Source organism: Micrasema longulum, unplaced genomic scaffold (genome assembly GCF_059751315.1).
Source record: "Micrasema longulum isolate JH-2025_06_02 unplaced genomic scaffold, ASM5975131v1 h1tg000030l, whole genome shotgun sequence".
In the NCBI taxonomy this organism is placed as follows: Eukaryota; Metazoa; Arthropoda; class Insecta; order Trichoptera; family Brachycentridae; genus Micrasema; species Micrasema longulum.
In genome coordinates, this window is record NW_028277237.1 from 417,702 (window position 1) to 445,472 (window position 27,771).

At 32.8% G+C, this 27,771-nt stretch overlaps 2 protein-coding genes across 6 annotated transcripts in view; one reads left to right on the plus strand and one right to left on the minus strand.

Moving 5' to 3' along the window:
* Positions 1-16,692, plus strand: part of MRP (Multidrug-Resistance like Protein 1) — a 68,479-nt gene extending 51,787 nt beyond the window's left edge. For 2 of the 5 annotated variants that reach the window (XM_088224109.1, XM_088224129.1), the window contains 8 exons: positions 5,336-5,556; positions 8,640-8,857; positions 9,546-9,744; positions 9,829-9,927; positions 12,617-12,825; positions 15,062-15,276; positions 15,585-15,751; positions 16,088-16,692. In XM_088224109.1, the coding sequence (XP_088080235.1) occupies positions 5,336-5,556; positions 8,640-8,857; positions 9,546-9,744; positions 9,829-9,927; positions 12,617-12,825; positions 15,062-15,276; positions 15,585-15,751; positions 16,088-16,282 (1,523 nt within the window). In that variant the 3' untranslated portion in view covers positions 16,283-16,692. Of the gene's footprint in view, positions 1-120; positions 345-3,091; positions 3,313-5,335; positions 5,557-8,639; positions 8,858-9,545; positions 9,745-9,828; positions 9,928-12,616; positions 12,826-15,061; positions 15,277-15,584; positions 15,752-16,087 lie in introns of those variants that run through there. The other 3 variants (XM_088224101.1, XM_088224118.1, XM_088224126.1) reach the window with 3 other exon arrangements.
* A 3,791-nt stretch (positions 16,693-20,483) lies between these two features.
* Positions 20,484-27,595, minus strand: LOC148285510 (sphingosine-1-phosphate phosphatase 2-like). The gene is made up of 4 exons (XM_088224138.1): positions 26,997-27,595; positions 22,733-22,983; positions 21,952-22,124; positions 20,484-21,221 (listed from the first exon to the last, which is right to left on the minus strand). Exons 1-4 carry the CDS (start codon positions 27,442-27,444, stop codon positions 20,804-20,806), a joined length of 1,290 nt encoding a protein of 429 aa, XP_088080264.1. The 5' UTR covers positions 27,445-27,595; the 3' UTR covers positions 20,484-20,803.
* Between the last annotated feature and the right edge of the window lie 176 nt (positions 27,596-27,771).

A 27,771-nucleotide genomic window follows, 5' to 3' on the forward strand; every position in this document is an offset into this window, starting at 1 on the left:
TAAAAAACATGTATCTGGAGTCCGAATCAGCTTGAATTTACTGTATTTCCAGCCAGTGACAGTGTTTTAACAGTTAATAATTAGTAAATGTAAAGTGAATAAATTAGCATTGTGTATCAGTGGTGACGGTGTCCATATCTTCTCTGGCCCTGTACTTGGGCACCTTGGATGCTGCTGCTTTACTGCACGAGTTGATGCTGAAGTCAATCCTGCGAGCTCCTTCAACTTCCTTCTTTGATGTCACCCCCGTGGGAAGAATACTCAACAGGTTTAGCAAAGATGTGGACGTATTGGATAATGTCTTACCCATGACTCTACGTGGATGGGTTTCGTGCTTTTTTGCGGTAGGATGCTAAAGTGCACATTTCATTTATTTGTCCGAGCTTTCTTCTTAAAATTCGAATTATTCAAACTGCAAAACTATTTATATCGCTTTTAAGGTAAAGATGCTTTTAAAATCTTTTCAATATTTTCTTGTATTTAATTCCATCTGAGATTCGAGTAATATACAATAAAGAAAACTCCCTATTTTTTATGCCATAATTTACTGTTGAAAAACATATCTCAGCCAGTAGTAAATTTTACTCTAATTAGCTGTTTCTAAGTTGACCCAAAAATTCTGTCCAGTTTATTCTGTGTTCATTTTAGTTTTTTTTAATATGTTAATTTGAAATATGAAAATTTAGTGATTTGTGTTGTTCTAATTTTTCTATTTAATTTATAAGAAAGCTGCGTAATTAGATTGGAATTATGATTGTTTAATTTAAATGCTTTGTGTGTCTACTGTATTTAATCTTATTTTTGTATGAATTTTATGGTGGAAAGTGAAATTAAAACTGAAACTGCACATAATATTATTTTTTCCAAAATACATAAATCCGCAATAAAGCTTAAAGGAAAATATAATTTACTATAAATATCATTTAAATCATTACAATTACTATGAATATCATTTGAATAATAAAATCTTGAACCAAAATGTAATGCTACTTCAATATTTATAGAGTTTTTATGGTTTTTTCAAATATTTATTTGTTGAAAAATTAAATTTCTTGTAATAAATCGCCGGGTTTCTGGAACAAGTTGGTAATTAACATTTTACTAGTTGTGAGATATTGCGAGTTAAAAGCTCATCCCAGATCAACAATTTATAAAACCGCAAGATGAATATTAGAAAACATAATTTTTTGTATTTATAAATGAAGAAATATTTTAATTTACTTTTTAAACGAAGATTGTTTGATGCCAGTTATATATTTTTTTTTTTTTAAATTGTAGTTACAAGCTTGTGCCATAAATCTGACGAAATATAAATGTGAAAATATACATTTCCGCTTGCATACCTGCGTCTTGGACCTGAGGACAGCATTCAACCATGTATAACGCTGTAAAAATTGCGGAAAAAAAATATTGATAGGAACATATGAAGAGACAAGCATAGTCAATGCACTTTAAAAGATGAGATTTGTTACTGAAAAATATAGAATGCTGGAGAAACATGTGACAAGGTAGACCGATGTCACCAGATCATTTTAATATTTGTATGGACGAATGATTCTATACGATGATTATAAGACAACAGAGAGGACTGTATGAACCATATAAGTTACAATGCTGATATAATTATTCTTTCTTTGCCTGAGACAACCTTTACACATTTAAAAAAAATGCCAAGGAAATTAATATGTTATGCAGCTGTAAACGTCCCAGCTTGTATAAATTTATTTGATTTATTTGTTGAATCACAGTAATCATTTCATTTACATTTATTGAGACACAAGTCCCAACTCCATGGGGCCGAAGTCCTGTCCTGAGTTGGGACGTTGTTGTATTCAGATACTACTTAAATATTTTTCAAAATACTGCTTATTAAATTGAACTCGGCTTGTAATAGCATTTGATCCAACAGACCCACACAATATCAAACAACAGTGATGAAACATAAGTGTGTGTATTGTCAAATATTATCGCTAGAAGATTTTCCCACTGCAGTCACATTAGAATAGAGTTTATGTTGTGCATTTTCTTTAAATTTACACATGTGTAAAATATGAATGAAATATAAATAAAGCACACTAGAACGACTATGGATGCAGTTCAACAGATCAAACTATATTTGATATCACAGGCATTGTAATGGATTCCACGTTTTTGCTGAATGAAGAATGCTCAGATTTGCCTGACGGGGTATAAACTGGGGGCAAAGAGTATTTGATGACATTGAGAAAGTAATTTTGGCATTTCTGCATCCGATGCCAAGACTAAGCAAGAATATTCCGCTCTTCAGGACCCTTAAAAAATATATTTTATATATTATTTTAGTGTTGTTTTTTTTCTGTAATTAATCATTTTCTTCATATTTTTTCTATGTTCATAGTGTAACTTACTGAATAGATAATTCAGATATGAGGTTGCAAGATTTATGAAATTAAATAATATGTGAATATGTTTTCTACCATGCATAAATAAATCGACAGTTTTTCTACCTTCGATCTGGGCAGTGATCTTTGTATAATAATTATTTATGTTTAGTGCACTGTGCTATCATTACATTGTATTGCATGTTTCATTATTTGCATGAAATATTTTTTTACTAAATAAATTCATGCATGATGGGTATCATATGTATTTTTTATAATTGATGGTCTAGATTATCTAGAATGTCTAGATTATTCTATGTTTTTATTTCCAGTGAATCAAATTTGAGTTGTGTAATAAATATAAATTTCATGTCATTCCTTATTTTGATGAAACATAATAATAACCAATGTCTTATTCATTTCTGAACTCATCTTCTGGCCTTTCTCATGTTCATAAAAGAGTTAATAACTACATAATTCAGATTTCTGTTTAAAAGATTTGTATATATTAATAGTATGAAACTAAAATATGATAATTTATCTAATACACTAATTGCTCTTGTATACTGGTATAAATTAAAATGGTATTTTGCATTCCATTGTGTTGTACTTATAAATGAGTTTGTCCTTAATAATCGTTGGCATAATAGGCTGTTGGTAATGATGATACTTAGATTAGATAAGGGTGCAATATCATTATTTAAAATGACAATATTACCATATTTTTCCAGCACTGGCGTTTTACAATGGATGTATTCTGTTGGCTACAGGCGCACTGAAATCGTCCAATAGTATGCACTCTTACCTTCTGGATTGTGTTTTGCGAAGACCCATGTCTTTCTTTGATACAACACCCGTAGGCAGAATAATATCTAGATTCTCATTTGACATTGATTACTTGGACAACAAGATCCCACTAGATTTACGGCAATCCATTTTGGGTTCATTCAGGGTACGTGAAAGTAATAATGGTTTTTGTGTGTCTTGGGAATGGGGATTTTATGCAGCAATTTTTATTCTTCATTAAACTTTCAAATTGGTTCAGTTTTTTAAATTTCATATTCACTCATGGTTTTATAGTTTTGTATAAACACGCCGATAAACAATATGTCATTTAAACTGGGAAATTTAAGTTAAGATTATGTGAAGAGTAAACAGGAGAGACGAATGAGCAATTTACTACCACTGTAGCGGACGTGCTACCGACGACATAGCAGATCCACCACAATCGCCAGGATGCCCTTTTCACAGGGAAATGCGACTATCGGCGACTAAGCTCTATCTAAATCCAAATCGACAGTAGTCCTGAAAAGGATTTTTTAAATCCAGAAGAAATCGCAGCAGCCTGGGTCTATTGGATAAGAAGTCCACTAGTCAAATCCAAAGGGCAAGTGAAGTTCTCGAGGCTTAGTAGGTATCGGTGAAGGGAAGAGCCGAGAGATGAATCAAACATGTAGTAGTGATTTTTTTTTTTTAAAGGAATAACCCGCTAAGCCTCTATTTTGAAGGCTTGTCAGCAGGTAGGAAAGAGGGGATATGGAAGGAAGCGATAAAAAATACACCACAACACCCAGACCAATTGAGAAAAAAATCTTTCTTGGATTTCTTTCTTGCAACTGGTGGGAATCAAACCCGCGACGCCAGTCTCACAGCTAGCCGTCTAACCAACTGCACCACGGCGCCTGTCAACCTTGAAACATCATTGATCCACCCACTTACCCGGATTCGTTTTAAAGGTCTTGTTTTCAAATGCGCACATTGCAAAAACAATTTTAGTCCAAGGTCATTTTTTTTTCTAAAATTCTTTGTTTACAAAAGATTTGCATTTTTTAATTGAAATTACGTTGACTGCCTTCAATTTCCCTATCGCCATCAAAGCAACCTAAGTATATATAGTCAATTCGTGTCACCCTCAATCTAAGTTTCCCAATTCTGACGGCGATAGGGTATATTAGTAAACTGTAAGAAACAAGTCAGATCGGAAGCCAGGACCGTCACCACCCCTCCACCGTTCATTAATTTAAACGTAGTAGTGATCAACTGATTTATTATTTGGCTATGCAATAAAGTAGTCCACACCGCCCGGCCATTAGCAGGTAAATGTGAGTTGGCCGACCAATCATAGCGCGGGAGGAGAGCGAGCATTACTTGCCCGATCTATCTGTCTCTCTCCCGCCACATATAAGGCCTCCCTGACCGCATGTAGGTGTGGACTGTGCTGCTTATAACAAATTCAACATAGACATATGGGTTTTTTAAAATATTTTTTAATATACCTTATTCTAAATTCCTCTTTATGGCAAAGACCATCCCCTGAAAGTGACGGTATTTTACTTACACATACCAAGGTCGCTTTTAGTCCCCAGTAAGGGCCGCTCGGCCCCGTTGACGCCTGTCACACGGGGACTCTCAGTCCGTTGATGTTCGTAATGACCACATTGAAGTCAGTTTGGTAAATACGCAAACATTTTCATTTTGCAAATTAGCCCTAGGTTTAGATAAATTATTACAATTTTTAAAATATGTATGTATGTATACTGCGAATCATACCATTTGCGCAAAACCCAACAAGCAAATAGTGCAAGTACTATTCTACAGATGGTTATAGTTATAATCTTTTTAGGAAGCAAGTAGAAAAAAACAGCTGAAAACCAAAGTTCTTGGTGGAAACTCATTTGAATTATTTATTAAAAATTAAAAGAGATCTGAATGCTCTAACCGACCAAGAACAGTTTTTTTTAAATATATACCTATATATGTGCCTACCAATTATGACAAATGGTGGAAGGAGTAAAACTCTTCATCCGTAATTTTAAATGTGCATGAATAATCCCATTTTTTATTTCTATAGTTAATTTATTGCATGATCTAATATACCGAATGTCCGCATGTCCAATGGTGGATCGTAATATGGTAGAGGAAGGTGTGGAGAGTGAATGTATTGACGTGACAATGAGGACGGGTGATGGTTACAGCTCTGGGGTCCATCGGGGCGGATTTATCGCCGATCCTGGGATGTTTGCTTGCCACCCGAACAATGCACGAGATCCTCGTTAAAGGCATCCTAAGGGCTCCTCTTCATTTCTTCGATACCACTCCCGTTGGACGCATCCTCTCTAGGTTCTCAAAGGATATCGACGTTATGGATAATTCACTTCCGTTTGAAATAAGCGATTGTATCTTTTGCATTAATGAGGTAATATTCTGTTGTCAAATAATAACTCTCGAGTGCCATACAACAAACCTTTTTCTGGTTACATTGTCTTAGACACAGTTTTCTTTTTTTGTGAGTTATATCCGAGCTACATTAGTTTCAAAACCCTTGAAAGGTGAAATGAGTTATATATAAATAATAGTGTTTTAAGCTATTTTTATTGTTATTTGTTTTTACACTTAACTTTTATTCAAACTAAAAAGCTTTATTAAATCCTAGCCATTATGTTTTTTCATTTGTTGAGAAAGTAAAAGAGCTGAAATTTTTATTGATGTAGGTAAGAAATGCTGAAAAATATTTTCAACATTCCATTTTAAATTTTAATTTTCTTACATACTCCTTTTTAGCTAAAGGGTTTTTCAATAATGGCGGGTAGATGTTGAAATGAAATAAAACAAGTTGTATGTAAGGTATTAACAAAATTATTTTTTTATATGTGCCATTAAGTGTGAATTATGACATTGTTTAAATGCCCGTCTCGGCTTCTTACGGTGCCACGGATCCGAGTGGTCCTATTTTCTATGACTCTTCCGCGTTGATCTGGCTGAATTTGAGCGATAGCCTGTGTTATGTTCACTTTTAGGGCATCAGTTGATTGTGGTTTATTTACATAGACCTGTGACTTCAAGAAACCCCACAAGAAAAGTCTAGGGGGGTCAAATCGCATGACCTTGGTGGTCAATTCAGATCACCCCTGCGAGAGATAACCTTACCATCAAATCGTTCATGCAGAATGTCAATCGTGGCGTCCGCTGGGAGGAACGTAGCGCCATCCTGCTGGAACCACATGTCGTCTAGGTCCATATGGCTCAATTTGGGCCATAAGAAACTGGTTATCATCGTTCTGTAGTGCTCGCCGTTGACGGTGACTGCCTCACCAATGTCATTTTCGAATAAGTACGGACCAATGACGCCTCCGGCCCAAAATCCACACCAAACTGTAACTTTTTGAGGATGCATTATCACCTGGTGAACCTCGCGTGGGTTGGTGTCGTCCCATATACGGCTATTTTGCTTGCTAACACAGCCATTCATCCAAAAATGCGCCTCGTTGCTAAAAATTATTTTTCAGCAAAAATTCAGGTCGTCTTCCAAACTATTTGAAGCCCAGTCAGCGAACAAACGGCGTTATCTATGGTCATGAAATTAGAGCTCCTGGGTCAGTTGGATCTTGTACGGGTGTAGGCCTAAGTCCTGATGCAATATTCGCCAAGTTGAAGTCTGCAAAAGGCCAAGTTCTTGTACACAGCGAGGAATCGACTGCCTCAGGTTCTGCTGTACACTTTCACGGACAGCGGCGATGTTCTCGGCCGATCTTGCGTTCCTTGAACGTACGGGTGTTGGCTGATTGATTACCAAACCAGCCGTCTCAAATTTGGCCACCAAACGTTGAAAAGTTGGCTTTGAAGGGCTACCACGTTTACCGTAAAATGGGCGCAATGTGCACAACGTTTGCACTAATGAACACTCATTTTGATAATAAAATTTTATCATTTGAATGTCCTGTTCAATTGAGTCACTTGCCATGGTGATTTGGCATAAGTAACTGAATAATAAAAAAAAATATTTGACAGATGTCATCAAAACAAAATGGCCGCCACGGGCCATCAAAATCTATCCGCGCTAATTGAAAAACCCTATAGTTTTTTTAATATGAAATTCTACCATTCCACTATTTGATAAAATTTAATTAAATATCTCCGAATTTGTGTATTTAAAAGCCTTTGTTATATATTATTGTCGTGTGTTTTTGGCACTAAGGGCTTATTATTTTTCAACCTCTTTTATTATTAACAGCTTGTTTTTATAAAAAAAATAAAAAATAATATTTACAAGCTTTCTGTGCTTTTTTATGTATTGTTTATCACCAAATTAATTAGTAAATGCTTTCAAATTCAGAAATCCATTTTGGTTATTAAAATGATGTAATCAAACATAACTAATACTTCTTAATTTTGCATAATATTTAGGACTTAATTATTATGTAAGAATATTTTACAAATTATTTTGATATTTTTTCATAAAAAATACTTCATTAAACAAAACAAAAAACTTCTAAAACAATTGAAAAGATTGTGATATATATGTTATATAAGAACACCCATAATATTATGTTTTGTGTGTGTACTATTTTAAGGTGTAAAAATAAAATAAATAAATAAAAAGATCTTACAATAATAATTTGATCAATACTTTGTATTAAAATTATAATTGAAATTAAAAATATTGTCATTCAAACATACACTCTATGTCTAGAAATTAGTTTTTTCCATATTATTGTTTAGTTTTTAATAATGAATGTTTGTATCATTAGTCATTTTATTTACCCCACGCGTTATAATGCATGTTATTCCGTAATGGTGTTATTCTCAATACAATAATGTTATGAATATTTTTCTAATGTTTTTATGTAATTTCCTTGAAAGAATGTATTTATATTGAAACAATATTAATAGATTGAGTTTCTCTACTGATATTTCCTGGTGGAACTGCGTTTTAATTATATTATTAAATTCAGTTTTTTCCACGTTTATTTATAATTTTCACCAGTGACTGGGATTCGTCAGCCTGGTGGGAGACTAAACAAATTCTTACGTTATATACAATTGAAAGCAGAGGTTTGATGATTTATATAGTTATGATAGTAAACAAGTTTAAATAAAATTAATTAACCTATTTAAATCTAACGTATTTAAATTTTGTAAAAACTATAACAGAGGCTGCAGATTAATAGCTCCTTCCAATGCGCGTTCTAGCCATGTCCTTGTTTGAGATAATTAGGTCATTTTCTGAAGTGAAGTGGAAAAAACTGAAATTAGTATTTCTGTTATTATAATTTAAATAATATTACGTACAGTTTCATAAAATATATTTTTTAAATTGTGTAATTATAAAAACAAAGTACTCATACCATAATTCCAATTTAATTTACATGCAAATATCCTTTTTAGACACAGAATAATGAATACTCTGAATTTATAAATTATTTTACATGATTTTGCGATGTTTTTATATTATAATATAATTTGTCGATCTTAATATGAATTATTGATGTGAACTTTCAGGTTGCTGGTACTCTTGTAGTAATCAGTATTTCTACACCTGTATTTATTGCAGTAATCATACCGATAGGTATTGTTTACTACTTTATACAAAGGTTTTATGTGGCCACATCCAGACAACTGAAACGCCTGGAGTCTGTATCTAGATCACCCATATATTCTCACTTTGGGGAAAGTATCACCGGAGCATCTACTATTCGGGCTTATGACATTCAAGGAAGGTTAGTTGATAAACGTAATCAAATATTATAACATACACTCTAAATTTGGAAGTCCCACTTATAATGATAGAATGTATATGTACCTTAAAGGATAAACTATACAGGAAACAAGATTTTGTAATTGTGCAATTTCCAAAAAATCATAACTTTTGAACCAAATGAGATAGGTTCAATCTATAAAAACTTTCAATGTAAAACAATGATTACTTTGATAATAATAATACATATCAACAGTGGAAAGGAAAAAGTTACTAAATTACATGTAGCAACGTGGTTGAGTAACTTTTTCCATTCCACTGTCGACATTAAAATAGAGCATATCCGGGACTACCAATGTTTTTTTGCTTTAAAACAAAGTGGACAGATTTTTATTTCAACTTAAAAAGGCGTTTTTATGACAAAAATGGACTTCAGTGTTTTATTCACTAATAAAATAGCTAATTGCAATAATTTCTGCAGTTTTAACTTCAAAACGGCAAAAAGTGCACTCTCATGTTTTATCCTCTAAGTTACAGTATTTAATATTGTGTTACCTTAAATAACTACCTATTTATTTATTACACTATTATGATTATTAGTTAAAATTTTAATTGATAAAACAGGAAAGAAATCAAGCCTACATTTTATATAGTTTATCTAACATATCCCTACTGATGTATACAATAATGTTTTTACTGACATATTTCAGATTTATCTCAGAATCTGAAGCAAAAGTTGACTATAATCAAGTTTGTTACTATCCCAGTATTATAGCAAACCGCTGGTTAGCTGTAAGGCTTGAAATGATTGGTAATTTGATAATCTTGTTCTCTGCGCTGTTTGCTGTTATCGGAAGAGACACAATCAATCCTGGACTCGTGGGTTTGTCTGTGAGCTATGCTCTTCAGGTAACTAATTATATTCCGCTCCTAATTTAGGCTATGTCGTTTTATGTTCCATACAATTATTATTCCATCTTATTGTAATTTTAGATTACTCAAACACTTAACTGGCTAGTGAGAATGACATCCGAGGTTGAAACTAACATTGTTGCTGTGGAAAGAATTAAGGAGTATGGTGAAACTGCCCAGGTAATTTAACTACCCAATTAAAATAAAACTTACACGAGTATTAAACATTTATCTTCCATCTACATATAATTCCTAAAAATTATTTACTTTGATTTGAGTTGTTTATTGACAATTCTCGGTGGAATTCCATTGTAATGATGTAATAACTTATATTTATAAAATTCTTAATATTCTTTAAACTATCAATTTCCCCTCGAGCAAATCAATTATAATTCATTAATATTCATTTCAACTTAATTTAAAAACATTATCTAGTAGAAGAACAATCAGTGATTTGATGATTTTATATACAATTTTAAATTATGACTGGTTGAGCTTCCTTGATTTAACAAATCTCATAACGTTTGGCAGGGTAATAACTACAAATAGGTAACTTCAAAATCAGCATTTGTGAGTTACCCACTGCAACTAGTTTTTTTATCCACCTCCATGAATGCTACCAATAGGCGAGTCGTGCATTCAAAACATCATAATATGATTTTAATGAATCACGACTTGACTATTTGTAGCATACACGAAGGAAGATGCAAATATGTGTTTTTAGTGGGTAACTCAAAAATGCAGATTTTGTAGTTACCTAGTTGTAGTAATTACCCTACAATTTAATGTTTCTAAAACTCGTACGCAGCAAATAAATACAGGCAGCGCTATTTTATGTTAACAAAATTAGGACTAATTATTATATTCACTTGCCTATTCAGAGACTACATAATCTTGCAATGAATTTAGCTCTGTTGTAATCTTTTGCTGCTCAGTATCAAAATTTATTAACCGCGGAATAATTTATTCTGTCATTAAGCCATTTTTTGTTCTAATCCCATTATTTTTAGTGTTCATTTTTTTTCCATTTGTATTTGTTTATTTTGTATGTACTTCGCAATCAAAAAATATATACACCTACTTACGTATTCATAAAAAAAAAGTAAAAGCCCACTGAGGGTGCTTAAAATATATTTTTTCAAATGTATAAATGTAAGATTTACATTTATGCAGATTAAGGTAAAATAACTCATTTTTGTAATAATTTTATGAAAGTCGATTGTGAATACATAATTTTATAATTACCCATTGTCTTCATTTCTATGAATGAATCTGAGAATAATGTAATTACTACAAGATGGTAACAATTCATGAAATAATTTGACAAACAAGGGACAGAAATCACCATTCAACCAATAGAAAAATATTGATTTCTCTGTTTATTAAAAAAAATACGTTGATTCAATGGATAGGTATCTTAATATGAAAATCTAGGCATTTACATGGATTATCCTGATCTGACTCATACTGACTGATTTTACTGATCTAAGTGACCATTTGATACACAGCATTCGCTGTTCTTCACCTCCGTTTATGTTTACGTTCTTCACCTTTGTATTTCTACAATTCTTTTAACCTGAATTTATCTATGATGACTTACAGATTCCCGATGAACAAGCGGGATTCATAAAGGGTAAAGGCACTCGTGAACAGATAATGAATGTACGACAGATTATCGAAAAAAGCAGAGAATTCAATACCCCTGTTGTCATGTGTTTTATAGACTTAAAAACTCTCAGAGATATAGGAGTTCCAATTCTCTTAATATCACTGATTAATAATTTAAATGTGAACAACTGTGTGTTTGTTGACAAATTTCAGCACAGAAAAGGGAGTCTGCCAAGGATGTATTCTATCTCCATCTTTATTCAACTTGTACATAATGAGAAGAGCACTGGAAGGTTGGAAAGGAGAATTCAAAATTGGTAATTGCCTAACCTCAGATTTGCAGATGATACCACATTACTTGCTAAAGACAAGCTGGAAACGGCAGATATATTGGCTCGAGTAGCAGCAGAAAGTCGCAAATATGGGTTGGAAATAAACAGAACTAAAACGAAGCTCAAGATCGTTGACAGAGCCAATATGCTACAATCATCAAATAGAATCCAAGACCAGTGCAAGATTTTGTTTATTTAGGCTCATCCATCTCTGCGGGCGGTGCATGCATATCAGAAATTAAAAGACGCATCCTAATCGCAAAAAATACCATGACTTGACTGACCAAAATTTGGCAAGATCGGGGCATCTCAAAAAAAACTAAAATGTTCATAGTGCGTACGCTTGTGTTCCCAACATTCTTATATGGCGCAGAAACTTGAACAGTTAAAACACGTAAGCAGGAAAGAATATATGCCTTCTAGATGTGGTGTTGGCGTCGAATGCCGAGTATACCATGGACAGCCAGAAGAACAAATGTCTCTATACTTCAGTAACTCAACGCTTAAAAGTTCGCCTATCGGCCATATGCTGCCAACGTATTCTGCAGTTCTTTGTACACATAGCTAGACGTGACCCAGAAAATCTGGAGAAAATAATAATCACGGGCAGTGTGCCAGGACGAAGAAGCAGAGGCAGAGCTGCAGCTCGATGGATCGACAAGGTGAAAACAATGTCACGGGCAACCCTATATAGAGCTGTGGAGAGGGCGCAGAGCGGTGAAGAGTGGAGACGCTTTCTCAATGGAATGGCTGGTGAGAGTACCAATGATCACGACCAGAACTAGAACTCAGAACTAAGGAACGACAGAAGAAAAAAAATATCTATGATGACTGGCATGAATATATCCACATGCAAGTTTCTAAAATCCCCTAGGTTTAAATTCAGTATTTTATTTCAAAATTTGTACAATGGTTTATATAATTTCTAGGAAGCACCTTGGGAGATCTCTCAAACTACTCCCAAGACAGGTTGGCCAGCGGAAGGTCGCGTAACTTTTGACAAGTTGGTTATGCGCTATCGCGTCAATACAGAACCCGTCCTACACGGCATCTCTTGTGAGCTGCGTCCGGGGGAGAAGGTCGGCATTGTTGGACGCACGGGTGCTGGCAAGAGTACACTCACCATCGCTCTTTTCAGGTATAAATCCTTACATCATAATCTACATTAAAATATATACTGTAAAATGAAAGTGATGGAAGAAATGCTTAAATGCCGGAACGTAGATCTCGGCTGCCAATTTCGGTACCCGTCCATTGCCGTAACCGAGATCCGCGCTTCAAAATCTTCAAGCAAAATTTGCCTTATTTTTTTTGTTATAGTATTATGTTTGAATAAATAAATTAAAACCAGTCATTGAACAACATTGTTGGTGTCATGAGAGTGCTGAAAACCAATGATCCACATTCAACAGATCGCAATTTCAACATTTAGTTTTTCCAGAAAGGTAATAAAATGTACATATTTTTCATTATTGGTTGTATTTAGGAATTGATTAAAGTAATACAATCACCACCATTGTCAGTATTTTGTGAATTTTACTAAAATAAAGTTAGATTTGCAGAATAAATTCAACATAGGCTTTTTTGTAAAAAGTATTTAACAATTAACAAATTTTTTATGTCAGATTATAGCAAATTTCATAAAGATTTTCGAAATATATAATACATGATATCACCATATCATAAATTTCTATTTTTTACAAATTAGCACAAGCGTAGATTGATTTGAAAATGAATGCCATAGACTAAAGGTTTTTTGCCCATTTTATATCATTAGCCAACCAAGAATTGCAATCCATCAGTGATTATGTTCCGTTTTGATGTAAAATTTGCATTATATTTTTAATTGGCATTAATACGTTTTAAAATAACGTGGTTAAATGTATTCAATTAAACTTTCTTCTATATATTTATGTTTAGTTTATAAAAATATCTGTATCTACATCTGGAAGGATCTGTGCTTTCCAAAAGTAGGAGTGCTCCAAAATGAACTCAAGTCTTAGAGGTGTTTATTTTAGTAAAAATTATGATCGCAAAAAAATATTATAAAATCAGTGCGTTCAGGCAAAATGGTCGACAGTTGGGGTACATTTGCATCATGCTAGTTTGCCATTCGAGTGGTTAACCGTTTGAATGTGTTATAATTCTATTTTTAGTTTTGTGTAAATGCGGACAATGTCATAACAAATACTTATTGTTTACTAAATTAATTACCTCTGTCTCTCATCTCTCATCTCTTTCTACACCTAATTGGACTTAAGATCTGCACTGATATACCATACCAATCACTGATTATATCCATAATTTGTTACATGAAGGCAAGACAAGTCCTTGCGCTTTAATGTGCCTAGCAAAAGGGTCAACAGTTTTAGTTCTAAAATAATATAGTGTGAATATAATTTTGTGAATCCTTCGCGAAATGAAGGCCCGATATGCTGTGCACTCAGTTTCCAGTCTAGGAAGAGTGAAATATTACAGTAAAAATAAATATTCCAAAACATTAATGTTTGTAAGCGAAAATTCTTGATGGAAGTTCATTGTAATTTATTATAGAAATAAAATATAAGTGATACAAGTATATTCAATCCACAAATTTGGAAACCAGTGACCGGTTTCATCACTTTCGTGACATCTTTTGAATTCTCTATCCTTACTGTTTTGTATAAATACGTTAAATTTTATAATAAAGGTCCCAGTCTCGAAGATGTCGCGAAAGCGATGAAACTGGTCATTGGTTTTTCCAAATTTGTGGAGTTAAAGTATCACTCTTCTTTTATTTCTATATTAAATTAATATAAATATTTCATGTCAACCTGTCGAGAGTAGGGAAATATCACATACTATGAATACCGATTAAAATGTATGAAATGGATTTAGAATTATTAATTGTGTTTTCAAAATCAATATTGATATTATGGAAAAATGTTTTCATACATAAATGTAAAAAATAAATTCAATAAAAATATGTTCGTATAAAAACGCGACGTGTTTGGCCTTAGTTGTTGTATTGTCAAGATTCGTGATAATGTTCTAAACAAAATTCAATGGCTAGGAACAAATAAACGCAAATCGTGATGTATTAGGGGCGTGGCCGAAGGAATTACCATTTTTGCGGAATGCAAAATTACAAATTTAAACATACTATCTTTTATGCTACTAATAATTAGTAAAACAATTTTTTTTTACTGGACAATATTTTATAGACCTTTACCACTTAAAAATGTAAAAAGAAAAGTGATATTTTCATATTAAACCCGAAGCATCACATATGGTAGCCAAACACTAACTGCTCCATCAGCAGGTGGACAAAAGAATAATTAAATTTATGCTGCAGATGATTCCTTTTGCAACTTAATTATCGTTAATCTTTGCAGGATTGTGGAAGCTTTCAGCGGACGGATACTGATCGATGGGGTGGATATTTCCACTTTGGGGCTTCACGCCTTGCGCTCTCGTATCACTATCATCCCTCAGGACCCCGTCTTGTTCTCTGGCTCTCTGCGCACAAACCTGGATCCGTTCTCCTCCTTCACGGATGATGAGGTTTGGAGGGCTTTAGAACATGCCCATCTTAAGACATTTGTTAAGGGTAAGTGTAGAATTCATGTCATATGACGTTACTGATTAACTGGTTTGCTTTAAATTTAAAACTTGTTACGCCGTTCTGATCCCTAATCAATATTTATCTTTGCTTACAAAAATTTGTGTTAAATCGTGTCTGATATTGTTATTTTATGTATTAGATAAATATGTATGTTTTAAATATATAAATAGATACTAATCCACCTTGTAATATTTTGTGCAATACATAAGGCCCTATTGAAAATTAGATTAGTGTAAAAATTTTCTTTAAAACAATAAGAAATAACAATTCTCCATTGTGAATTATGGTTCCAGGTTTAGCAGCTGGTCTCAACCACGTCGTAAGTGAAGGAGGAGAGAACTTGTCTGTAGGACAGCGTCAGTTGGTATGTCTCGCAAGAGCTTTGCTTCGCAAGACACAACTTCTTGTTCTGGACGAGGCCACCGCGGCTGTAGACCTGGAAACTGATGACCTTATACAGGTTACTAGTTTACTTTTATTTCAACTCAGTGTACAGATTTACTCCTAATAGGCTTTCTGCTTCTTTTTCACGTCTAGAGCAAAGGGGATGGCAAAAAAATCTGACTGATTCTGTCCAAACCTAATGGTGCATAAGGATGATCATTCTTACGCTCTAGGTGCTAGTCCAGAAGCTGAAATATTCTAGTGTCAAATTACCTTTCAAAATAAATATTTCATGTCAACCATATTGGGAATCGAACCCGAGACCTTTTGCACGGTTAGCAAACGGGCTGACCGTTGTAAGGCCACGAGGGGGACAAACCTAAACTTTACATTGTGATTATTATTTTTTCAGCGCACAATCAGGACAGAATTTTCTAACTGCACAGTGCTTACTATCGCTCACCGACTTAATACTATCATGGACTCTAACCGCGTGTTAGTTCTGGACAAGGGTCGCCTTGCTGAGTTGGACTCTCCCACCAAGTTGCTTCAGGATAAAAACTCCATTTTCTATATGATGGCTAAGGATGCTGGTCTTGTCAATTAAATCTACACAACTGTGTTTGTTAAACCAGAAACTTCTTGTTAATTTTTGGGGATAAAAAGTACCTAGTTCATTTAATATTTTATTTACATTGCCGGATTTATACATTTCTAGTACAATGTTCATAAATATGTACTTAAATGAATGCAAGATAACATTTTGCTACATATTATTCAACTGTTTATCAATTATTATGTGTATGATTTTATTGTGATATTATACCCAACAGGATTTTGAAAAGTTTTAAATAATATATTTATACCATTTAATTATTTGTTTTAGTAATTATACAATGTAGCTAGTGTTTATAAATTGATTCGTAAATTGAATTTTTAGTTTAATTTTATGTATAAAACTTTAATAAAATAGTTCACATTTTTTTAAGTACTTAAAATCATTTAAAAAAAAAAAAATTCATGTGATTATTGCTTTTTTATTTGGATCACCATATTTATTTATGTAGTTTATTTCTTTAGTGTCTATGATAATATTTAAAAATGTAGGTACATTATCTTTGTACTGCAATACTAAAGGTACTTAAGAATGTCGCGGCAGAGTACGTAAATTATATGTAAATTAGCCCACGTTACAAATATTAGTTCTTAATAATAAATAAGTCATACATAATGTGTCACGAGATGATACACACAATGCTGCTCATCACTGTAAATGAATCCCTTAAAAATAAAAATACTTAATATTTTATAAATTTCTAATATCATACTTAATTTTTCTATTTTTAGAATGTTAAAATTGATATCTGTAATTTTATTAGTGTAGTGACATACCTCATTTCATTGTTTTATTTATTATATATTTTACAGGTTTACTTTATACTCACAAATTTGTGTATTGTATGTGTCCAACACAAGCCTTACATTGCTTTAAGTTCATTTTTATATTAAGATATTGCAGTAAGTAGTTGCCTCCGCAATTAGGTTTAAAGTTACCTAAATTACTATGACTTTTTGTATACCTACAAGCATACTCTTTTAGTATCCCGGCATTTACTACTTAACATAAATTGAAGGCACATAAATCAAGCATTTTTGAAAATCCTTCATTTTTATCAGGGTTATTTATAACATAGTTTTGTTACGCATTTTTATGTACAATAAATACATGATTGTTTTCACAAGTGCCTATTTGTTATCGTCTGCATCACTATGTATACTATTTTGCCCTAAACTGGGTTTTATTTCAATCTTAATTATTACATTACTGAAAGTGTAACACTTACTACTATCAATTTTATTAGTTGATAATCATTTATTGATTTACATTTCTATACATATACTTCAGGAGCAGACCTACTTTCTGCTGCTGAAGTAAATAACACATTATGCTTGAATTTTTCATTGTTCAGCATAAGAACAAATGTTATCTGATTGATTTTTTGTAAAAAAAGATGAATCCAAATTTCTTTAAAAACAATTTTTTCGAAAGCTCACACCTTACTTCAATACCTAATTTGGAAGATTTGTTTTGTACAATAGTTGCATTTTTTTTACCTATGAAAGTTATATTTCCAACAAAAGTCTTGAATTCCAGTTTTGTATTTTTTTTGCAACAGAGCATTGCATAACTTTTTTTTTACATTCAAACATAAAATAAAATTAATTCTTATAATACCCAAAAAAAGTATAAACATTCATCTTGATGCTCCTTTTTACTTTCATATTTTAACCTAAAAGTTGCCAGAATAATTGCCAATATATTTAATTATGTTCTTACTGTATGAATAAAAAAAACATTTTTATCTATGTACTTTTATTTTTATAAGCCAGTATTAATTTTATTATTGTAAGAAATTTTCATAACTTTTGTACTGTGGAATGTGAACACTGTTGTAAATAAATAAACAGATAATTTTAAAATAATACTGTTCTTTTTTTCTAATTACGAATATAGTTGCGATCATAGAACAACGGCAGGTGTGTGAAAAACGCGACATCGACATTCTTTTATATTTGATCTTGAAAATGCTTTATATTTGGGGTATGAAAAATATATTTGTAACTGACCCAAATACCAAGGGATATACTTTTTTGTACTTATCGAGTTATGACAAAGGGCCTTATAAACCTGCATATTGGTAAAATAAGGATGGGAATACCATCCTTATTCTACCACCATAACAATGGTGCTATTCTCATCCGTATTCTACCACTATGCCTAGGCATACATTTATACTAAGTTTATGAGTAAGGCCCAATGAGCAAAAAAAAAATTAAACCGCTCTCATGTAAAGTTGGAGAAAATCACCTGTGTCTTTCTACGATCATGACAACATCGTTCCTTAAGTAACAACACCGCGTATGTCATTTTTACAGGAGAGCGATAAAAACTGATTATTTTATTGAATTGAAAAGGAATTAGATTTAGTTTTTAATAGGGGACAGTGTATGGATAAACATTCCATTTTAAGTAATTTAGTTGAGGTTTTCAATAAATTAAGCAGTTTTTTCACCGTCCAGTAAAAATAACAACAATGACTTACGCGGTGTTGTTACTTAAGGGATGATATAGAGAAAAGAATGAAAACTGCAAATGCATTTTTGAGGGGCAATACATGAAACAGGGATAAGAAGTGCCATATTCATAAAATATAATTCAAAAAGCCATTTCAGCATAACTAAAAATATTTTCATGTATATTCTCAAAAAAAGTAACTGGGAATGTATACAACTTTGGGACTAAATCCAGTCATAGGTAATATTTATACATAAATTGTCGGAACTAAAATTACGCTTTTTATTTATACAAATGATAGTCACATTTTACATACTAGGTGGATCAAAAAGTTTGGAATAAGTGAAACAAGAAAACATTTTTTTAGTCAAATTCGGTTTTACTTTTCAAAATACATTCCTTTTAAGTTGATACAGCGAGTCCGATTTTCTAACTTTTTTACCCCGTCCAAAAAGTAGTCCTTCGGAAGCTCTCCAAAATAGAACTCTGTTTCAGCTGAGTTCCTCATTTGAATAAAATCGCTTACCGGTCAACCATTTCTTCAGATTTGGAAACAGGGAGAAGTCGCTGAGGGCCAGGTCTGGCGAATACGGTGGCTGAGGAACCTGTTCAAACCTGATTTTGTACAATTTTGCTTGCGCAACTAACGATGAATGAGCAGGCGCATTGTCGTGATGATAGATAATTTTTTACTTCTTCAAATACGGCAGTTTTTTGCGATTTCAATTTTCAAACGATCCAATAATGATGAATAATATGCGCCAGTTATGGATTTACCTTTTCAAGATAGTCAATGAATATTACTCTATATTCATCCCAAAATACGGGGGGCATAACCCTTCCCGTCCATTGTTGCATTTTCGGATGTTTCGGAGCACTTTCACCCCCGCAGAAACCCCGACTGTTGCCTGGACTCTGATGTATAGAAATGTATCCATGTTTCATTCATGGTTATGAATCAGCGCAAAAACTATGTTTAATTTTGAATAAACATTGCCAAATCCTGCTGGGAAGTCGTAACACAAATTCGTTTTTAGTCCACTGTTAGCAAACGCGGCAGCCATCAGGCGCAGAGTTTTTTCATACCCGAAATGTCATGTATGATATTAAATACGCTGCCAATTGATATCTTTGTGGTCTCAGCTAGCTTTCTCAATTTCGTGTTTGTATGGCCACAACGAAAATCAGAAAAACAGTTTAGAATCATCGTCATCGACGGTGCAGAGTCCGGATAATATTTATCTAGCTTGGCTTTGGTCTCTTTTATCATTTTCTTGCGTAAATAATCATGTTTAATCAGAACAAGAAACTCCGATTTTTCCATTTTAAAAAACACGGAGGTTGGTTGTTTCTCACTGCTGTTGTAAACACGTAAATAAAAATGGCTGAAATTTTGACAGACATCTAATGAAGGATGAAGCTTTTTATGGTTAGTTCACATTAGTGCATACTAACGCCGTCTCTTAGGATTATTCCAAACTCAGATCCACCTAGGATGTCGGTGGTGCGAAATTTAGTTTAAGGGGAAATTTAGTCATTTTATTTGATGCCAATTCTGTCATGGAAGTCAGAAATAATAATATAACTGTGTGTAATGTATTTGTGAACTACTTACAAGTACACATTTTATACATATAATATTATTTATTAGTTTAAAGCTGAGTGCACATAGTAAAATTATCCCGTACATCATAAAATGTAAATGCAGACATTGTAAAATAAAATCACAGATATAAATCAAATTCCTATGTAATATACAATTTTTTATAAATATTTTTACTTGTGATGTGCCATGAAATTACATATAAAACGGTGTACCATTTTGCAGAGCACTGATTTAAACTAATTAAACGCATAATACATATTATTACAAAGGATCCTGAAAAATATACATGTATATTTTTATTATATACTCATTAGTGAAGCTAAAAATATATTTTTACCATGAATACAGAAGTAAATAAGTCTGTATAAACGTTGGATAAATTATATTCTTTAATTTGTACATTTTATGTCTTAATAAATAATACCCAATAATTTAATTTATCACAATCATATTTCTGTATAAAAAGTCGGCCTTTCTATGCCAACTAGTTTGAATACATTTGGAAATAGTACAAGTGTATTAAGACCTATCATACTGCAGGAGAAATATTTATAGCAAAGTTCAACAATAATTTTATCTTTGTTCTGCAAGGAATTTTCCGAGTTTCTGAGTTCGTTTTTGTCTTTGCCTAAAAGAGCGCACACAAACGCATAAGAAAAGGATTTACCAATGGCTTTGGTAGCAATAACTCCACAGAAGCCTATGATTGTCCTAAGCAAAGCTGTCCCTATCATGTCATAAGATGGCCAGATGATTTCATACGGAGGAGAGAGATTACTCGGTTGCATGTGTCCCAATTGGTAATTAATCCAAGCTCCAACATGGATTCCCGCACACACACTCACTATCATAGTTGTATCTCCTCTGAAAACAAAATTAAATTCTTACTTCTGAAATTACGAGTGCAACCCAAAATCACCTAAGTTCCCTGCAGTTCTGGACTGACTGGTCAGTTCACATTAAACGTTTTAACGCTGTCGCTAACGGGCCACTTGGAAAAATTGAGATGTCACATGTAGTAAATTTGAATAAGGATTTTAACTTGCTTATTAAAATTAGCAGCAATAATGAAGCTATTTCGCTTAAGCTACTTCTTCTTGCTTGTAATACAAATGTGAAAACAATTTTAATTCTTAAAAAAAACAAAAGAAGTTGTACAGTTTTTATTTTTACATAGTAAAATGAGCTTTACCAAGCCCAGCCGTTAAAATTAATCATGTGTAAAACAGAAAATTTCTCAAATAAATATTTTATTTAGAAAGGAAGAAATATTAAATTTACTTATAAACATAACAAAAGATAAAATTTCAAGTCATACATAATACGATTAAGGGATTATTAAGATTAAAATATTGCAACAGAGACGGAGAACATTTAAGGGCAGAGAGAATGGAAGTATTGGCATTAACAGGGCTGATGACCCATCATTGGCAAGTTTAAGTGGCCACTTTAGAGTACGACCAATCAACACACTTCTTGACTGATAAAACAACAAGTTAAAACAGTAAAAATGAGCACAAAAATTAAACGTACATAAAAAAATATGTAGTATGATTAACATTTCATTGTTTTTAATAATCATGCTAGTACTCACCTAGTAGGAGTCCATTTATCACTATTTGGGTAATATATAATAAGCAATATGGATAGAACAAGCACCGTGACAGGAGACCACCACTGGGTCAATAACACTATGTCTAAGTTGTCAACTAATGGCACAAGCGGTATCATTAGGGCAACTGCTAACATAATACCGGCCACAATATCCTGAAAGTAAAGATAAAATATTTTTACAGACAAATTCGTGATTGTAAAATCTTAATATTGAGAGGTATTTCAACAATGATAGAGAAGCCTTTTATGCATTATACTATATTTGTCAATCTTGACAAAATCCTTAAGGTGCTGCCTCAGTGCTGCTATGATTCAAGTATGCGTTATTTTACGTTCTCAGTTTAAAATGTTTATAGAAGTTTTAGCATATAAAAAAACTATAATTGAGTGTTGAACTAGAAAATAACACTATATTTAAAATCTTATGATATGAAACTTGATGCCATTGAAGAGAAATAACTATAATGGAGGATATTATTATAAAGTAAAAATTATACAATTTTGAGGAATTAAGGAATTTAGAAAACAGATCTGTGTGTGAAATAGAAATAGAACCCTGGAAGATTGTTTTTCACTCGGTGGTTACTCTCGGGAAAACATACCGAAAAAATAGATCGAGTGGAGATTAGTTCACTGGTTAGAGCTTTCGCCTACCGTGTCTAAGGTCCCGGGTTTGATTCCTGTCAAGATCAAAATGTCTATTTAAAAGATTGATCATCTCGCTTTCAAGTATCGTTGCGATTAGAGTACCGATAACTTACCAATACACTGTGCATTCCTAGGTAGACTCTACTAAGGCAGATCAGAAAACACCACAGGAGGGCAAAAAATAACCCCCATGCTAAGGAATACTGGTATCTATTCATGGTGTACAGTAAAACAGAAAATGGAATGGAGACTGCCACCATAGCATGCGTAGAGGGCATACCATACTCCAGCGCCCATTTCTTTTGCAATTTTTGAACGGGCGGACCGGGTCTTGGCATTTTTATGATGTCTTTAATACCTTGACCTGAAAAAAAGAGATATTTAGCTAATCAACAAATCATTTTTAGATTACGTCCAAGCCTTTGTGGATAAGTACTGAATATAACCTCATAGGGAGTTTATTAAGATTTGACAGATATATTAACAAAGATCGAGAACTATTTTGAAAAGCAAATGTGGAAGTGTAGGCATTTATTATATAATATTGTTTCATTTATTTAGCTATAGAGTATAATGAAGCCATTAAAACCAGCCTATAACGGGTCAATAGCCTTTTAAAAGACCTCCGTATTTCCACTCTTAAAACTTCTTTACAACTGCTAAGAAATAGTTAAATTATGATTAAAATAACAAGTACTTTCTAAAGCAAACGCTAATCTCGAGTTTGAGTCAATGGCGAATAATTAAAGACTATTTATTACATTTTTGCACCACAACAAACACCGGCCTTGAGAAATATTATATTTTATTTTTGTGTTTTCACCGGGAATCGAACTTGGAGCCTTCCCAGTCAAGCATACACCCTCTTATTTTATATTATGAACACTAATGACTGTTCACCCGGTGACAAACTATTAGTTGATAGAAATTTTATATTTAAAGCACTAACTTTGTGGTTATTCATTCAAATAAAACCATTTTGTTTTTAACCACTTATTTTATTTTTCTACCGACCAGTTTCAAAGCTATACAAGCTTCTTTATCAAAGTATACTTAACTAATGAATTCTAACCTATTTTATTTTATCAATATTATGCTGCGTGTGGAGCTAATAAATGTAATAAACCATTCAAATGTAAAAACTGCCTAAAAAATGGTTCAAGAAGATTTTTCAAATCTCATTAAATGGGCGCATGACTATGGCTTAGTAATAAATTCTAAAAAAACTAAAATTGTTCATGTATCCTCACCATATATTACTAAATGTGAATTTGAAATAGGAATACAAGCTCATGTAAATGTTTGCGTTCATTCAAATTTAAATATAGAATCATATAAATGTAATTGTCCTATTATAGATGTTGTAAATAATCATAAATATTTAGGATAAATTATTGATTCTAAATTTAGCTGGGGTGTTCATATTGATGGAATCTGCATACTCCCTTTCAAAACGTTAAGATGCATAATATACCTCGCTCATTGAATCCATTATATCTTACGGAGTGCGTGTCTGGGGTCTCACCTTCCAGTCTCATCTGGGTAAAATTTATGATATTCAGGTGAGACTGTTGAGGGGGATTGTACCGGATAGCATAATCCGCGAGGCGAAACATATGGGCGAAGGTGTATATTTTAAATTCTGTAATGCCCTGCCGGTAAAACAACTTTGTGACTACAAATTGATTGTAGATCACTTTGTTGATCCGGAATATAAAAAAAGAGTTTTCCACACTCACAACGCTAGATTAAAAACCAGGGGCTCCCTGTTTGTTCCCCGAATTACAAATTACTTCGGAGAGCGAACATTAAATTGCGTTGTTCCAAGATTGTTCAATGATCTCCCACAAACCATCATTAACATGAAAGATCTTCAAATGAAAAAAAAAGAACTGAAGAAATATCTTCTAGATACTTAATAGTGCCTGTTTATAAATAAATTTGTAAAATATAAATAAAATAAATGTAATATAAACCTGTCATAAAAAAAAAATGTGTCCCACCGAAAAGTCTTTAGACTTAGTGGGTAACAAATTCTTGTATGTATTTTTTTAATTATAAAATAAACGCTGCTCTGCAGCACTGAAACTGAAATCAAGTATTTTTATCTTGTAAGGATGGGAAGCGTAATGTAGGATGGGTAAGATCTTTAAAACTAGACAAGAGTTTTAGCTCCATTCGCAGCATAATATTGATAAAATAAAATAGGATAGTTTAGTTTTAGTTTAGTTATTAGTTAGGTATACCTTCATAAGGAAGCTTGTATAGCTTTGAAACCGGGCGGTAGAAAAAAAAGTGGTTAAAAACCAAGTTGTTTTATTTATTTTATTATTGTTGATAGTTTATCGAGACGAAAATTATTTGATATTATACTTTTTTTGATGAAGACTTTATAATTTTGTGAAATGGAACAAAATTCTGATTTTATATAAATAATACTAAATCTTTTCACTTATTTGAACATAATAAATACTAAATATTTTATCAGTTCCAAATCTACTACAAGTGTACTACGCAAAACGGTGCACAATCTATTATGATTCCAAATATCAATGAGAAAGACGTAGCTACGATCATAGATAGATTGAATAATACCAATTCTCTTGGCCCAGATTTTTTACCGACGTTCTTTTTTAAAGGATGCGTAGATTTTTTAAAGGGGCCGCTTTGTTTTTTATTTAATTTGTCATTAAAAACAGGAGTCTTTCCAGAAATTTGGAAGATATCTAAAGTTACTCCTATACACAAGAGTGGCTCTAAGTCATCTGTAGAAAACTATAGACCTGTAGCTGTACTTTCAACGCCAGCTAAGGTATTTGAAATTTTAATAAGTAAAATCATCGCTTCTCGAGTCGAGCCATTTATAATAGATGAACAGCATGGGTTCAGGAAGGGTCGCTCGGTTGAAACAAATTTAATGATATTTACAGACTATATTACGGCTGCATTAGATGCAGGACATCAGGTTGACTGTTCATATAATGACTTTGGCAAAGCCTTTGATACAGTCGATCATGATGTTATGTTAAACAAGCTGAGTGAGATCGGTTTCTCGGGTGGAATGCTAAAATTAATGGCGAGCTACCTCCGAAACCGAAATCAATACGTTTCCTTAGACAGCGTCAGCATAGACTGTTTCACATTCCAATATACAGGACCAACCTGCCAATGGTTATGCCTGTTGGAAGGGCTATCTCTATGTTGAACAATCTCACTTTGGACATTGACATTTTTCACGTCTCTGAGAGTTTTTCGTTACAAGATTCTCTTACTTTTTAAAAATATTATTCTTTGGGTATTATGTATACACTAATGTGTTTTTTTTTATATATACCTAATTTTACTTAATTATTTTAATTATTTCTATATGTATGAATTAAGATATTCCATTTTGTAATGTACATATATATGAATAAATAAATGATAAATCATATTTAGTCAAACTCTATTAAAACCTCCTCTATTATTACGAATAATGTAATCTTAACTCTTAAAGGTCGTTTATACATAGACAATACCATATTGTTTTGTCCCGGGACTCGACCATTGTCAACTCGTAAACAGCAATTTGTAGGACAAAACATTGTCTTGAGACATTGCCACATAGATAGCATTGTCACCAGCGGCTGCATTGTCCTCGAGTCAACATTTTCGCAGCGCTCACGTGTGAACCGAGGCCGAACTTTCGAATTGTCCCAGCGTTCTGTCCTGCGTTCTGTCGAGGCTGTTCACGGAGCTGGGATGAGACAGTATCGTCCTATCTATTGTATTGTCCACATGTAAATGATACTTTAACCATCGAATTAAGGAAAACCCAGCTTTATGTATAGAGATGGAATTGAACTTTTCAATCAACGTAAATAATTATAATACTCTGGAGGCTGACGAGAGCTTATCAATTTTATGGAATTATATTACTACTACTGCAATTACTTATGCCAATTTACTGTATTGATATGTAGAAAAGATGAAACGCCACATGTTTCAATCTTGACATATATTCTAAACGTATTCTTGTCATACATGCCCTTATTGTATATGCTTTTGAGATTACCAAACACAAAATTTTAGATTATCTGATCATGCTACTAAGTACAGACATGCATATATATTTGGTTATACTCTTCGTTAGAAGTTAAATTAGACAGGCGCCGTAGTGCAGTTGGTTAAACGGCCAACAGTGAAATTGGCGCCACGGGTTCGATTCCCGCCAGTTGCAAAAAAACATTCCAAGAAAGATTTTTTTTCTCAATTGATCTGGGTGTTGAGTATTTGTCATAACTTCTTTCCACATCCACTGTTTCCCACCTCGTGATAGGCCTCTAAAATTTGGCGGGTTATTCGATAAAATAAAAAACAACAAAATAAATAACTTACCGATATACATTACAATTGTCCACACCAAAACAACTCTCCTCCCAACCGCTCCGTCAATATTCCAGAACCAAAAGGGAATGAATGTTGCATAAAAAATTTCATCTCCTAAAGAAGTACAAATTAAAAATAAATAGAACCAAAATTTATTGGTTACCATACATTTAACTTCATCTGTATCTGAATCAGTGGCAGAAAGTTCATTTTCACTACTCAAATTAGAGCTTGAATTCGGAGGAGACAAGTTTAAAGACGCATCGCAACTATTTTTCCTACGGTAGGAATCATCTTCGTTTTGCCTTCGCTTTTCTTTAAAATTTCCAGACGAACTTGGATCATTTCTCCGATTGTGACTCAAAGTTTCCTTGCCGCAATAGCGCACTCCAAAAAAGTTTTGAACTTTGATTACTAAATTCGGATCGCCCAAATACTCGATCGAAGAAGTTATCATCGCGTTTATTAATTTGATACAATATACTAAAAATACATATTTTAATATTAAATTTTAAATATCACAACTCCTTGTCCGCTTTTGCAAAAATATTTTTTTGGCATGCGGCGCGGGCACAGCAGTTACATTCCGTCATAATTCATAATCACATGGTTTCTTTTTTCAAACATTTATAGGCGTTTAGTCTCAAGTTATGTAGCCACGTCTAAAAATAAAAAAAAATGAAAAAATATATATTTTTACTATAAAACAAAACGTATTATTTACTAATATCAACATTTTTCTGTGAGAAATTATTCATTTATAAAAAGTGTTCCTATTCATTAC